Source organism: Polypterus senegalus, chromosome 7, assembly GCF_016835505.1.
Source record: "Polypterus senegalus isolate Bchr_013 chromosome 7, ASM1683550v1, whole genome shotgun sequence".
Taxonomy (NCBI): Eukaryota; Metazoa; Chordata; class Cladistia; order Polypteriformes; family Polypteridae; genus Polypterus; species Polypterus senegalus.
In genome coordinates this window covers 51,213,591-51,229,826 of record NC_053160.1, presented here as the reverse complement: position 1 = coordinate 51,229,826, position 16,236 = coordinate 51,213,591, and the positions used below count along the sequence as shown (strand labels likewise).

Sequence of the window (16,236 nt, the reverse complement as noted above, 5' to 3'; positions counted from 1 at the left end):
AACTCTTACCGTTTTAAAAACAAGATTTATTGAAGTATTTTGAAGTACACTCCATATATCCGGTTTTGATTTTAAACATTTAACACTTGTTCCAACTACCATTTACCATACAATTTCTCAGGTAGCCCAAGAACAGCTGTTTTCTTAGAACCCATCATTAAGTATGCTAAATACCCTTATCTAACCCATTTAGTTTTTTGAAATTCTCTTCCACTTTTTTTGAAATAATATGTATAAATCTTTTTGTAGCTACGTTAGAATTACATACTCTTTATGTCAAATTTTATACTTATAAAATAGTTGTGACTAAGTAAAAGCATTTTTTGTACTTTATCATTCACAAAAAATACACCTGAAAGCTGTTCCTTTTCATGTGTATAAAAGTTACATTACACTTATGATGAAAAAGTAAGTGTTTTTATAATACCACTTTGTTCACTATTTTAATAATCTGCTCTAAGTTAACAATGTCTTCAGAACATTTTTCCTGCCCTCGATTGCCAATCTTCAAACAGATGCCACTAGAGCATAGTTTATGCACCTGCCATCATTTAGGTAAGGTGGGCATCATTGGAAAAAGTTCAGCAAGACATTATAATCAGACACTGCATACAACCCACTTAATACTAGTTGGTAACAGGCCAGATTCCATGATGTGACAAGGTAGCTAATATATTCTATATATATATATATATATATATATATATATATATATATATATATAGTTTATATATTATACGTATAATGTGTGTGTATGCAAGGAGTTTATAATCAAAGGATTTACACTCCTAGTTCCTGTCACTGTCATGCTGCTCTTTCTTGGGATCATAATCATGACCTTTTATTTTCGTTTGACTGCTCTAGTTGATCAGCCACTGATAACAGCTGTCAGCTGGAGGAGGACAAGCGTCATTGTCAAGTTTCCCTGAACCGATTCTTGTCCTTTGCATCTTGTCACTGTCAGGAAGCTGGCAGTGAGCCCTCACAGTGTCAAATGGGTGTGTTTGCAGAGTGTTCTGCATTTATTAGCTGACGTCAGTGTCAGCATCAGCTTGCAGATGTTAGACCTATTTCACTTTGCTGTTCTCAGCTATACAGTTTCTTTCATCTAGCCAGTCCTTTTTTTCAGGGTTTCTCCAGAGGTAAAGACAGATCCATAGCCTGTTGCTGGGACATGCCTTCCTCATTAGTGTGTGTTTGCATGTGGTGATCAGTGTGTCTGTGGTGTTGATTGTGGCCTGAAGGTTTACTGTGATTGTGATGGTGATGGTGGTGATGATGGTGATGCCTTGCCTCTTTTGAATTGTTTGTGATGTGATCTTCATTGTTCTTTTCAATTTTTATGTCAGATTTCTTGCAGCCTTCTGTAGTTTCATTAGTCTGTACAGAAAAAATACAACTTTGATTAAATTTGAAGTTAAGTCAAAAACATTTTTATTATGAAATATTGTGTTTTATATACAGTATACATATTTGAAATACCTTTTGTTTATTTAAAATTTAATTTCAAATAAAACTTAGATGATAAAAATATAGACAGGATTTAAAGTGTATCAAAATGTTTTTGCTTAAAAGGTACAAAATATGAAATCTAAAAAATGTTTGTTAAGAGGTTATTTTTACCTGTATAAAAAACAGATTCTAGATTAACTCACCTGTAAAGAACAGTTCCCACATAAACCATTGCAGTATGTTCGCCTGATTGAATCTTCTACATATGGAAAGTTTAACAGTGAATAAGGCAATCCAAGATGATATGTAAGTCTTCCACATCTAAGAAGTGGAAAAAGATGTAACTATAATAACATTTTAAGATTTTTCTCACATTTGAAATATATGGCAAATAGTACAGTACCTGAATTACTCCCATCTATGTTTTTAGTTAATTATAATTTTTTAATTAATTGAGTTCATACCTAAATCACAAAATTTGTCATAATTTGATTTTCACATCACAAGAGCTACCATTATATGTAGCCTATACATTATAAAGAATTTCAACAATCTCCCTCCTAGTCCATTATGTTTTCAGGTATTTGGTTTTTTTTTTTGTATGGAGAAATATAGCCCTGTGTCAGTGAGCTTATGCACTGCCTATAGATGAGTTCAACTAGGAATTGTCAAAAAAAGCATATAAAATTAAAAGTTATTTTGATTCACTAGATACCAGTGTAATATACTTGTACACTGTATAAATTTTAGAATGAAACATATTTCTTTAAACAAATGTCCTAGTGTGTGTATATAAACACAAGGAACTCCAGTTTCTGTATTACATCTTGCCTGAAGAAGGGGCCTGAGTTGCCTCGAAAGCTTGCATATTGTAATCTTTTTAGATAGCTAATAAAAGGTGTCATTTTGCTTGACTTTTTTCTTTAAACAAATGGAAAATATATCAATGAATATTTGTGCATTATAATAATACATGATCTGTTTTAAGAATATACATAAACCCTTGTCTGGATTCCCATCCCAAGCATATATAAAACAAACATATAACAGCATAACTAGTAAATAACCCTTAACAATGAAATAACTACAGTCCAGCATTAAGACCTTATGAAGTTTGACAAAAATATTAATATTTTGTAAGCTGTAGAAGATGAACAATTACCAGCTACTGTAAAAAAGTGAATTGTAATATCCTAACTTTATATCTGCTATGTAAATGTGTTGCCATCACTGACAAGACAGGGGTGCCCAATACGTCGATTACAATCGACCTGTTGACCGGAAAGGTAGTGCAGGTAGATTGCGTTGCATTTATAATTTTTTTTTTAAAATGTTAGTCTATCATATATCCTCCCTATGGCATTTGCTACTAGGTTGACATACAAGTCGGCCAGTCTGAGATCTCTTTTCTTCTAACACACTGGTCATCCCGCACGCACGATCAAACGCGCGAGCTACTGCAAAACTCCGGCTATCTAAGTGATCTAGTTAGCCTTCCAATTTACATCGACTAAAGAAGGGATTTAAAAAAAAAATTGTTGGTTATTGGCTGGATGTGGAATTGGAAGAGGATTTTTTTCTCTCACAATGTCACAATCGAAGTGCTTATGTCTGATCTGTCAATCTATCATTGCTATTCCAAAGAAGGAAAATGTGGAAAGGCACTTCTGAACTGTTCATAACAATTACGAAACTGACTTCCTTCTAAAAAGCGATCTGAGAAAGGAGAGGGAACTAAAATCGCAGTTAATCAGACAGCCATCATTTTTCACTCGGCTGAATTCAAAAGCAAAGGCAGACACACCGAATCATCATTCCGGGTGACTCACTCGATCATTAAGCATAAGAAGTCTTGCCAAGATCGAGAGATGATAAAAGATGCCTTCGTTGAGGTGGATGACTAGGGAGAAATTCCTTCTTAGATTTCAAGACCCCTGGCCGGAGAAAAAGGAGTTTCTCTTTGTCATTAAAAATTCATAATACAAGCAACTTAATAATGATCAATGGCTGCTAGACTTGGCATTTTTTTTCCGATCTCACCAACATGTTGAATGACCTTAATTTACAGCTGCAAGGAAAAGAGAAAACCATTGTCATTGTGATTAGCTCAGTTAACGTTTTCAAATGAAAAATGCAACATCTGTCATCAAACAGCAACGCCTTGATTTGGGGAATATCCAAAACCTCGCGTTAGAGCTGGAGACGCAATGGAAGGCGTGTGCACAACTTGACAGCATACACTACACAGAGCAGATTGAAAATTGTATGTCAGACTTTATCTAATGGAAAAAAAGTAACGATTTGAGTGTTGCCCAATGTAGCGGAGTAAGAGTAGCGTTTCTTCTTCACAAATGTACTCAAGTAAAAGTAAAAAGTATGGTGCAATAAAACTACTCTTAGAAGTACACTTTTTTTTAAAAAGTTACTCAAGTAAATGTAACAGAGTAAATGTAGCTTGTTACTACCCACCTCTGATACTTACACTTTTTCGGCTTGAGAGATACTTTTAAAATGACCAGGTCAAAATGATCTACCTGTAGGTAGAACATTTTTAATGTAGGTAGATCATTTTGACCTGGTCATTTTAAAAGTAGCTCGCAAGCCGAAAAAGTGTTGGCACCCCTGATTTAAAATCGCTCAAGTAGCCCCGCCTTTCCCACATAAATGCCACTCTGCAAAATCAAACAAGCATATTAAATGTAATTGCACTGTAGTGCCCTTTACTCCTGTAGTCACTTAATAAACATCATATCTAATAAAAAGTCATGGCCACACTCAATAAAAATTAAAGCATAAGCTCACCTGTAATCTACTGAGTTGCACAGTCATTAGCATTGCCATTTGCCACTATGAAAAAACAACCTAAGAACATATCCTAAAAAGTTTTTTTTCCCCAGCCTCTCTTCAATGATTCATTCACAGTGTAGTTTATATGGCAAAGGCATTTGATAGTATAGATCTCAGTACTAAGGTCATTATTCATAAACATTGTAGTACATTGCTTATCAGGTTTTTTTTTAAACTGGGCATAACCTGAAATTCAACCCTAAGGAGGATCCCAGCCCAACTTAGGGCAAGTTTGTTTTCAGTACTACACTAACCTGTCATAGATAAGAAAGTCATCTTTTGTTCCAGATAATGTTTTCCAGACATCTTTTTGATTTATTTCCTGATCATACACCTTGATAAACTCCGAAACACTTCTTTTTAATGTAGAATATTGATTTCGGGATTTCTGGTCATGGTGGTTTACAATTAGGAATGTAATGTTTACAAGGCCCTCTTTGTCTAACTTCTGACGCAGGTTTTCCATTCTGAAGAAAGAATACATGAAAAATAACAATTTATCAATACATTCAACCTGGAAAATTATACAAAACCAATAGGAATTTTGTTTTATAGGTAGAGTCTAACATAATTGTGTTCAGGATTATGGGTTTGCCAGTAGAAGGTGCTATGAAAGCATGCTCTACAAAATACAACAAATCTGTTTCATTGTTTGTCTTATTTCATTTCGATTAAATAAATTGACAAACTCCTTTCTTCTGAACTGTGCAAGATGTATATTAGTTTTAACTGGTGAGATACATAATCCTGTTTGTTTTGTGGCATACTTAACATTGATAAAAACATTCACTAATAATTTTAGACAGTAATTTGAAATAAAATACCTGGATGCCTGCATTATACATAACTGTCAGCTAGCTTGAAGAAGTGCAACTACAGTCACTCGTCCCAGTGACGTTTCCATAGGTTTTTCATCTCTGATTGCCCACTCCGGGGCGTCCTGACAACGGCCGCCTTGTCCTTGACTCTCTCCCCTACTACCATGTAGTAGGGAGAGAGCCAGGACAAGGCTAAGCCCTGTCCACATGGCTAGGGTAGGTATTCTGCAAGTATTTAAAAAAAAAAAACAGGAAATTTGGGAGAATGTTTTTTTACAGTTTTTCTACAGGTGTTATTATAATTATACACTACTTAAGATATTTTGAAAAGATTTTCATTACAGTATTTATCCAAAAATATTTTTCCTAGCACAATTGTTATTCTTATTGGTACATTTTGTATCCATAGAGTGATTATTTTAACAGATTAGATACACACAAAAGCAAAAAAATGCAAGAAAAAGAACATGAAAACAGCTTTGTGACTACTTTAAGAAAATTCTGATGTCAACATATCTTAGTTTATATAATGCAACTTTAGACTGAACCCACTTACTTTGAGAAATTTATAATTTAAGATTATTATTACCCTGACAACTGTTGTACGTATTCTTCCAATAGTTAGACAATGACATATGCTGCCATTATTATGACTAAGTATTATGTTTTCTTTTGGAAATTAAAAAAATGTAGATGTTTTGCTTTTTTAACGAAGTAAGAGTAATTTAGTTCTAAATTTTAATAACTACATTTATAGATAAAAATCAAATATTCTTATGATTTTGCTGTATTCTTATTTAGATATGATTGATTAGCTTCATTTTGAAGCGTTTTATTTTGATAATATTCAAATATATTTAGGTATGGATAAAGTACTATCTCTATACCTATAGTCTATCTCTGTACCTTATTGATTTTTTAGAGCATTTAAAGCTAACAACATCAAACAAGATGTCTTTTTTCATTGTGTGTTAAATAAGACTTTAAAAAGTGTAAGAAATATTTAATTGTTTTACAACCCTATAATCTATTGCAAAAGTAAAACTTACTTTCTTTTCTGCTCCTCAGAACTCAGATTCGCCTCCCTTCTTTGTCAACAACCTTCTCTGGCCTCTGGTATTTATACCCCTCTTGTTTTTCACAGCTGAGAACTGGTACAAAGTTCACTTGCACACTTGTGTATTTTAGCCACTTTATAAAATTTTCTTTTTTTTTTCTTTTGCAGTCTCAAAATGTAACTCTGTTAATTATTTGCAGATGTTTAAGTTCCTGTTAATAACAAGTATGCATGATTTTCAAGGTGACTGTCTTTTACCCTGCTTGTGAAATGGTATAATCCAAGTAGAAAGCAGCTGAGTGCTGGGCTATTTCAAAGTTTTTTCCCCCCTCTCAAGAGACTGGGAGAGGGATTGTTTCTAATCGTTATCTTTGTCTCCAGAATCTTGTAGGTTCCTTTAAAGTAAAACAGTATGTATTTTTTACAGTGTAAGTCACAGAAGTATTTGTCATGCAAATAAAAACTTTTTGTACTTGTATACTAAGAAAGGGTGCTTTTAACTTAAAGCCATCCTATTATAAAGTACTTATCGTCATATAGCTCATTAAACCCACACTTGCACTGGCTTTATTTCAAACATGATAAAGTTATAAATGCTCATAGGTAATGATTAGTAAAACTGAAGTAAACAGTGGTTTATTATTCAATCAAAATTCACTTTACCAGCAAATCTATTAGCAAATATGCTGCTTTACGAAAAACTTCAAATCTAGACATAGTATTAAGTTAGTGAGGCAAGTCTTTCTTTGAGCAGAGTTTTTTCCTTTTCCATTTTTTTCCATTTTTACCATTTTAAAAGATATTGCATTTGCATTTCATAAATGCTGCAGTGTTTAATTTTTTTTTGTTTTGACCTGAATGAACAGGTCATTAATAAATATGCTGACTTAAAACTCACAGCAGTCTTGTGACCAAGAAGATTGCTGGTTATCAGAAGAATAAGATAAAAGGCTACATTAAAACAAGAAGTGAGAACTGCACTTTTAGAAGAATGTAGCAACAGCAGCATTTATTTCTATAACACATTTTCATACACAGAATGTAGCTCACAGTGCTTTACAAGATGTCAAAGAAATAGTTGCCAAAAAAAAAAAAAAATTAAGCAAGGCTAATAATGAGTTAATATTAAATCAATGCAACCTTACATAACATAGATATATAATGAGTAGAAATGTAGAGCTGTTATATGTAATATTGTATTCTGTCTCTAATATGAGCATGATGGTAAGTTCAGATGGTTGGGAGGACAGAAAAAACAAAACTCCAATTAAGCTGAAGCAAAAAAAAAAAACTCTGCAGGAGGTCCAAGGCTAAAGGATTGCCCTTCCCCAGTGGGCATTCTACCTAACATTATTGTTCTTAAGTCATTCTTCATTGTTTCCAGGCTTTGTCCCAGAGAATTCAACACAGTAGGTTTCTTGGACAGGTTTCTTTTATACTTCACTTTTGGAATATTAATCAGACAATAATTAGACAATCTAAGGTTACAACTTGGAATGTAGAGCAACATACACTCCAAAATATAGGAAGTAGCTGAATTATTTAAAGCTGTATATACCATTAGCATTATTTTAAAGTCTGTTCTAAAGGTCACAGACAATCAATATTATGACACTTAAACTGAAGAGATGTATTCAGATTTTCTTTTTATGGTTAACATTCTTGTTGCTGCATTCTGAACTAATTTCAACCAATTGATGTCTTTCTTAGGTAGTCCTGTTAGGAGTACATTACACTAATCTAGTTGACTGAAAACAAAAGTGTGAATTAATTTCTCAGCATCTTGCACTGTGGTAAGGGGTCTATCTTTTGCAATGTTCCTTAAGTAAATAAAATGCCATGCTATTGATCTGGTTAATGTGCAATTTAAAATTTAGGTGAGAGTCCATGATTACACCTAATTTCTTTACCTCTGCCTTGATTTTTACTGCTAAGTTAGTTTGTAATACCCTCACTTTCTATTTTTTCTTCCTTGGCTTGAGAAAGTTACTACTCATTCATTCTAAAATACAATTAAGACATTGTATTAGAGTGACCAAAGCATCAAGGTCATCAGATACTATAGATAACCAAAGCTGTGTATCGTGTACATAGCTGTAGTATCAACATAATTTGGCCTAATGGAAACACGTAGGTTGAAAAAAGCAGAATAGACTCTTGAGGTATACCATATACAATATCACTAACTTCCGAACTATGATCGCTACAACGAAGGAAGGATTTTCTACTTGTTAAATAAGAGTGAAACCATCTTAAGACATTACCAAAAAGAATCACCATCTACTGTCTAAGGCGATTTATAAATAATACTGTGGTTGATGGTGCCAAATGCTGTACTTAGGTCAAAGAGAGTGTCATGTTTAAGCATTAACATGTTTCATAATACAGAATATTTAAATATTGTAATAAATAAATATATACCCTTTGTTTATAGTATATACAGTATGCATGTAACCTATCTATTCACAGAAACTACTTAATCCGGTTTTGAATTGTGATGAGCTAGAACCTGTAGCAGCAGCACTTGGCACGAAGCAGGAAACAAGTCTATCAAAGTGGATGCATACAGTACATTGGGGGCTGATTCATACAAGGTTAGTTTTGAACCTATATCCTATAAATAACCTATATCATGTGTCATTAACAGAATAAAGAAATTAGATATCCATTTGTTATCTTAAAGCAAATTTGAACACGTAGCCGGCTTTTCTTATGTGCTTATTTTAAGTAGAAGAATTGTTTAGTAAAAGAAGTGTGAGAATATAGAAACTCTCTGAGTCCCAGAAAGGTTCCATGTATTTTAATAGCTTGGCAATACTGGTGAAGTTGATTGTTTATATATATCCTTGTTTTTATTACTAAGCACTTATTCATAATGATTTTTTCATACAGATACATTGCCAAGGAGTACTTACAGATAAAAGTTCATTGTGCTTGTCTTAAGATGCTGCAGGAATAGGAGGCATCAGTAGTTTGTAGTTAGTGTTGCTCTCTTACATTTCATTGGAACTAAATTTGATTTACTGTCTATGTGGTATTTGCACATTCTTTAGATACCCTACATTGAATTCTAATTTGGCCTGGTGCTTGTGAATGTACGAAAAGGTGATTCCCTGCCTTGCACATAATGCTGCCGAGATTGATTTTTACAATTAGTGACACTAAAATGGCACTACTCAGTTTGGAAAATGGATGGATGGATTCCAAATACTGGAATACATAATACTGGATTCCCACCTGTCAAATGCAGCTTGACTTCCTAAGTATCTTTCTCCTTAGATAATGTAAACAAAACTCTAATTTACACATAGAGTTGAAAACCACAAAGCTGTGATGCTCCAGGTATACAAGCAGAGAGAGGCCGTTCCAGTGGGTGGATGGCATTTATGAATCGTTTAGGAGTGTCTGGAAACTTTCAAGCTTTTGCCATTTACAATATAGCAGGGTTGCACATAGTGGAACAAAAAGAAGGGCCAGAGTTTAAGTGACAGAGACAACTCTACATGGAAAGTGTTCCATGAGCTTGACGGACATGTATTTTCAGATTTACAGCATTAAGAGCATCGCTGTTAGCAATGAAATCTTGCTTTTAATTATTCGGTACCTGTAGTGAACAAGATTTGCTCCTCTGACCAATCCTTACTATGGTCAGAATGTTTTTTTTTTAAGTTGCGCCCTGAGATGCTAAATTAACAAAGCTTCTGGGACACTTGGCTTGGATGGAAAATGATAACCCTTCCGTAGAATGTCACAGTCATATCTGATAGGTTGTGAGCAACTAAATCAGTCAGATAATGTAGTGTATATAGCATAATGCACACTCAAATGAATTATTACACATTGTCTAACATTCAGAAATCCAAACAACCCTATAACGGCAAATGGATCAAGAGAAATTAGTTTTCATTAAGAATAATTAAAACACAGTAGACTTGGAAAGTTTCCAGACCCCATCACTTTCTACACACTTTATTGTGTTTTAGATTTAAGTTTCCATTTCTGCCCATCAATCTACACTCGTAACAAGTAGTGACAATGTGAAAACCCGTTTTCAGAAAGATTTACAGTTTAATTAAAAAAGAAAAAACTGAAATCTATCATCTATAGAAATATTATAACACTTTGCTCTGATACACCAAATTGTGGTCAGATTTATCCTGTGTGCTTTAATTATCCTTGAAATGTGTCTAGAACTTGATTAAAAGTGTAACTGTGGCAAGTTGAATGATTGGACATATTTTAGAAAGGCACACACCTGTATATATAAGGACCAGTTACTCATACTACATATTTTGATAAAACCAAGCCATGAGGTCCAAGTAACTCTCTGGACCTCAGCAATAAAATTGTAGTAAGGCATAGATCAGGGCAAGAGTAAAGAACAAGTTCTAAAGCTTTGAGAGTTTCCAGGAGCATAATGATCTTAGTAATTGTGAAAAGGAAGAGATTTAGCACCACAAGGACTCTTCCTAGAGTTGGATGGCCAAAATGCACAAACAGGCTGGATCAGAACAGAACAGAACTTTAGAAGTCCTTTGCTGAGATGCAAGTACCTGTTGGAAAAATGACCATCTCAGCAACATTGTATCAGTCAGGCATTTATGGTAGAGTGGCTAGATGGAAGCCACTCTTGAGTAAAAGGCCAAAGCCCACTTGGAGTTTGCCAAATAGTATTTAAAGGACTCTGGCCTGGTGAGACAAAAATTTAACTCATTGGGAAGAACTCCAAGCAGTACGTCTGGCAAAGAACAGACACTGTTCACCAATAAAACCATTGCTACGGAAAGCCATGGTGGTGGTAGTATCATGTATTGGAAGAGTATAGGAATATATATCAGAGTATAGGAAGCTAATCAAAAACTTTGTTAAATGGTGCGACTCAAACCACTTACACCTGAACACCAGCAAGACCAAGGAACTGGTAGTGAATTTTAGGAGGCCCAGGCCCCTCATGGACCCCGTGATCATCAGAGGAGACTGTGTACAGAGGGTGCAGACCTACAAATACTTGGGAGTGGAGCTGGATGATAAATTGGACTAGACTGCCAATACTGATGCTCTGTGTAAGAAAGGTCAGAGCCGACTATACTTCCTTAGAAGGTTGGCGTCCTTCAACATCTGCAATAAGATGCTGCAGATGTTCTACCAGACGGTTGTGGCGAGTGCCCTCTTCTTTGCAGTGGTGTGCTGGGAAAGCAGCATAAAGATGAAGGACGCCTCACACCTGGACAATCTTGTTAGGAAGGCAGGCTCTATTGTAGGAATGAAGCTGGACAGTTTAACATCTGTGGCAGAGCGACGGGCGCTAAGCAAGCTCCTGTCAATCATGGAGAATCCACTGCATCCACTGAACAGTGTTATCTCCAGGCAGAGGAGTAGCTTCAGTGACAGACTGCTATCACTGTCCTGCTCCCCTGACAGACTGAGGAGATCGTTCCTCCCCCACACTATGCGACCCTTCAGTTCCACCCGGTAGGGTAAACACTAACTTTATTCAAAGTTATTGTCTGTTTTTACATGCATTTTTATTACTCTTTAATTTAATATTGTTTTTTGTATCAGTATACTACTGCTGGATTATGTGAATTTTCCCTTGGGATTAATAAAGTATCTACATTATCTATCTGTCTATGTTATAAGGGTGCTTCTCAGCAACAAGGACAGGAAGATTGGTCGGAATTGAGTGAGGGTTGAATGCAACAACATACAGAGAGGTCCTTAAAGAAAACCAGCCAAGAGTGCACATAATCTCAGACTGTGGTGACAGTTTACATTTCATCACAACAATGACCCAAAGCAAACAGTCAAGACAACACTAGTGTTAATTTGAGAGACGTATGTGATCATTCTTTAATATGTTATTTTCAAAATGTAGAACATTATAATGGCATACTACTCAATCAAGCATATAATAATAACATAATAGATGCCGTGGAGGCACGTTGGCACAGTGGTAGCACTGCTGCCTTGCAGTTAGGAGACCCGGGTTCACTTCCCGGGTCCTCCCTGCATGAAGTTTGCATGTTCTCCTCGTGTCTGCGTGGGTTTCCTCCCACAGTCCAAAGACATGCAGGTTAGGTGCATTGGCGATTCAAAATTGTCCCTAGTGTGTGCTGTGTGTGTGTCCTGTGGTGGGCTGGTGCCCTGACCGGGGTTTGTTTCCTGCCTTGCACCCTATGTTGGCTGGGATTGGCTCCAGCAGACCCCCGTGACCCTGTAGTTAGGATATAGCGGGTTGGATAATGAATGGATAGATGCACTTAAAAGGAATACAAGAAAAAAAAGAGCTACAAAGGTAAGAAACAAAGAAAAATAAGATTTAATTCCCCCCCCAAGAGAAAGAATAAAAGAAGAGAGACACAAGCAAACCTTTTTAAATATGATTAAAAAAATAATAACTTAAGGAAGTTATTTGGAGACCTAGCATGCTTATTCTAAAATTATATTAATGAATTCTTGCCATTTATAATTTGAGAGACTATAGTACATTTCTTACCTACTGAGTTATTGAGGACAGGTTGGTATTTTTCCAGTTGAGCAGGATAAGTCTGTGTGGTAGTAGTGTGGTTGTTTGGTGTAGAATAATACAATCGATTTATCCATGTGCACTTTATTGCCATCTGAGAGTACCCTAAATACCACTGTTAATGTATTAGGAGTGAGTGTAACACCAAGGCTGTTTGAGAAGTATGTAAATATTTTTGCCCCAAAATAATGCTAATTTAGTGTATTTCCAAAGCATTTGGCCTAGTTATGCTGGAGCTAGATGGCAGTGCTTGCTGGTTGGGTACATTTTGGACAATTTAAAATAAGAAATATTTTTATATATTAAGGTTGAGGTTTAAGGTTTCTTTATTTAGTTATGTTTACACAAGAAAACATGAAATTTGCCTTCTCAGTTGCATCTAATAACAGACATAAATTAAATAAAGCAGACAAATAGAAACAAGAAAGGTTAAGGTAAGGCAGTTAGATAATACATATTTACACCAAAAAAAAGGTTACAGGATATATATCAAAACCTTAATCATTATCTACAATATTTCTTATTGAGAAGTCATATGGCACTAGGAAGAAAGGAGTTTCTGGAGCGATTTTTGTGTGTTTTCAAATTGACTATCCTTCCTGATTTCCTGAACTTTAGTTCTACATGTAATGGATGACTGTCATCATTTGAAATGATTTCTAGTTTCTTTAACATTGCCCTCTGACACACACTAGTCAAATCATCATAGCAGCCCCAATAACTTCAGCTGCATACTTAGTAATCTCCTGGAGCTTTTTTGAGTTTTGGTTTGTCAGACTATTTAACCAGGCAATGAAACTGAAAGTGATCACAGATTAGCTCATACTGCGATAGAAGGATAACATGAGGTCCTTGTCTACTTTAAATAGTTTGAGTTTATGGAGGAAAAATAAGTGCTGGTTGCATTTAGAGAATATTTTTTTTGTATTTGTATTCCAGTTAAGATTGTTATCTAGGTAAGTTCCTAAGTATTTATATTCAGTCACTATTTCTACCTCCTCTCCCAGAACTACAATAGGTGAACATAACAGATTTCTGTCTCTTAAAATCAAATATCATTTCTTTGGTCTTTTTTACATACAGAGTGAGAGAGTTTTTATTGCACCAGTTTACCATACAGTCCACTTGATTTAGATAGTGGATTTCATCCTTCCCAGATATGCATCCTATGAGCATGGTGTCATCCACATACTTGATAATGGAGCAGTGGTCATTGTTCTGTCTCAAGTCACTTTTGTACAGAGTAAACAGTAATTGTGATATATTGTTGAAATGCTTACTGAATCTTCATCAATACTAACAGGTATGACCTCTGAGACTGACATGTGTGTAAGATATGGGAAATTAGGTAGGATTCATTTAACAATGCCCAGACTTAAATCCTATTGAACATCTCTAGAGAGACATGATAATAGCAGTTTACAGGCTATCCCAATCCAGTCTATTGGTGTTTGAGAGGATCTGCCAGGAAGAATGGGATAAACTGAACAAATACAGCTGAGTAAAGCTTGTATAGACTTACCCAAGAAGATTCAAAGCTGTAAATTCTGCTTACAAATGATCAAGCAAAACAAAATTCCTGCTCTGAGTAGAATTACATGAGTCTTGAATTCATTTCAGGGTCACATTCAATCAGATCTTTTAAACAACTTCTAGGTTTTCTTTGTTAGACAATCAACACAGTCAAATTCTTCAAGTCAGGGACCATGTGCAGCCACCATGCTGGAAGATTATGAATGACCTCCTCCCAGTAAACACCATTAAAAAGGAATCATATGTGTATCTGCCAGGATGCATTTTATCTGGCTGCCAAACCTTTCTAGAGTTTCTGCCTTAGTTTGAGTGTCAAGCTTCCCTGAAATGCACTAATTTACCTGCCTTATAACAGCATATAATAGCATTACATGTTGCTGCTCAGGTAGTAATCCCCCACTTTGGAAAGGCCCCCATAGCTACTGACTTTCAGTGGGTACATGACTTAAAAGGTCTGTCATCCTCTTGTGACCCTATGCTTCGAACACTGGCATGCTGATTTGCAAACTTCTTGTGTGTTTTTTAATCTTTCTCTTCCAGCAGACAATTGTGGAATATTCTTCCCTGTGCACCCAGAATATGCCCTTATTCTTGACAAACAAGTCGCCATATTTAAAGAAAAAATGCCTTTGTGTTCTTTAATACATAATGTTTTAAATGTGTTAATAAGTTAAATAATGTCCCATGAAGTGCTAAAAATATTGCCATAGTGGTTTTAAGTAAACTACCGAAAACAGAAGCAAGTCAAAAGAAATGAACCTGAAAAAGTCAAACATTGCTTCTTAGATTATTGTTTAAAGGAGAAGGTTATCAGAGTGCATTTTCTTGTTGCGCCATCTGTTGCATTATTTGTTCATCTGTGTTAATCAAATTCTTCTTGAAGGGGTTTTTGAAATAAGTTCAACACTTCTCCTTATCAATTTGACTTTATTCATGCTAACTACATTAAGGTAATATCCCACTTATCTTCAGAACATGTGTGTAAGGTTAATTACAGTAGGAATTCTGATTTGACCCCGTAAGAATGAGTGTGAGTGTGGGTTCATGAGAGTGTGCCCAGCAATGGACTGGCTGCTGGTGTAGCCACCGGTCCTATGGGACCCTGATATAGATCAAGCAGGTTTGGGAACATTATGTTGTGCAAATTAAGGAAATGTTTGTTATAAGTGTAAAGGGAAAACGATAGAATACAACAGAGGGATTAAAAGATGAAAAGTGAACATACACTAATTAAAATCAAAAGCAGATTTCCCAGGAAAATTAAATCCTCAGTATTTGGTCTTACACATTGGAAGCTCCCAGAGGCTGCTGTGCAATTTGTCTGTGAGTAGTTAAATGAGCTTTTAAATACTGGAAGTGAGATGTGCCCAGTTCTTAAACACTGTTGGTGAACATTACCAGTTCGTGCCACTTCCATTCATCTGTTTATACTTCACAAAATGTTGCTGTAGCCTCAGGGAAGGAGTTCACAGGGTGTTTCATGATTACTGTAATGGAAGGTACAACATGAAAGCAGCTTAACTTTAGCTTGTCAATGTGTGTATTTTGCTTTAGTGGCAAATCTGCATGCCGTGTATCCATTTAAAACCCACTCAATTCACTTTCCGGGATTGCAGGAGCCAGATCCTGTGTACTAGGTGCAAGACGGGAACAAGCCCTTCTTGGAGAGTTAGTTCATTGCAATGCTCAGTTATTAAGATGTCCATACCCACTTGCAGAGGCCCAGACTAGTGTTGCAAGTTGCCATCAACCGAGGGAACACTTTGTTTCAAGAGAAAATATTGGGGCCTCTTTTAATATTTGTAATGTCCAAAATAAACAGATCCTCGATGGCATGTCAGATAATAACAAACACAAAGCAGTGAAAAAAACAAAGAGTAAACAAGAGGATTCTGGGTTCTGTTAACATGGTCAGTGGTGGGACCACATTGTGGGGGTGGGTGCTCTGTTCTTTGGTCTGCTCTCTCCAAAATGAGACAAAGCTTGTCGGGAGCACCTTAGCT

The 16,236-nt window shown here is 35.6% G+C and overlaps 1 protein-coding gene across 1 annotated transcript; it reads right to left on the bottom strand.

Moving 5' to 3' along the window:
• Nucleotides 1–5: 5 nt before the first annotated feature.
• Nucleotides 6–6,327, bottom strand: LOC120532541 (selenoprotein P). The gene is made up of 5 exons (XM_039758615.1): nucleotides 6,167–6,327; nucleotides 5,124–5,342; nucleotides 4,554–4,766; nucleotides 1,656–1,773; nucleotides 6–1,380 (listed from the first exon to the last, which is right to left on the bottom strand). Exons 2-5 carry the CDS (start codon nucleotides 5,324–5,326, stop codon nucleotides 1,126–1,128), a joined length of 789 nt encoding a protein of 262 aa, XP_039614549.1. The 5' UTR covers nucleotides 5,327–5,342; nucleotides 6,167–6,327; the 3' UTR covers nucleotides 6–1,125.
• Between the last annotated feature and the right edge of the window lie 9,909 nt (nucleotides 6,328–16,236).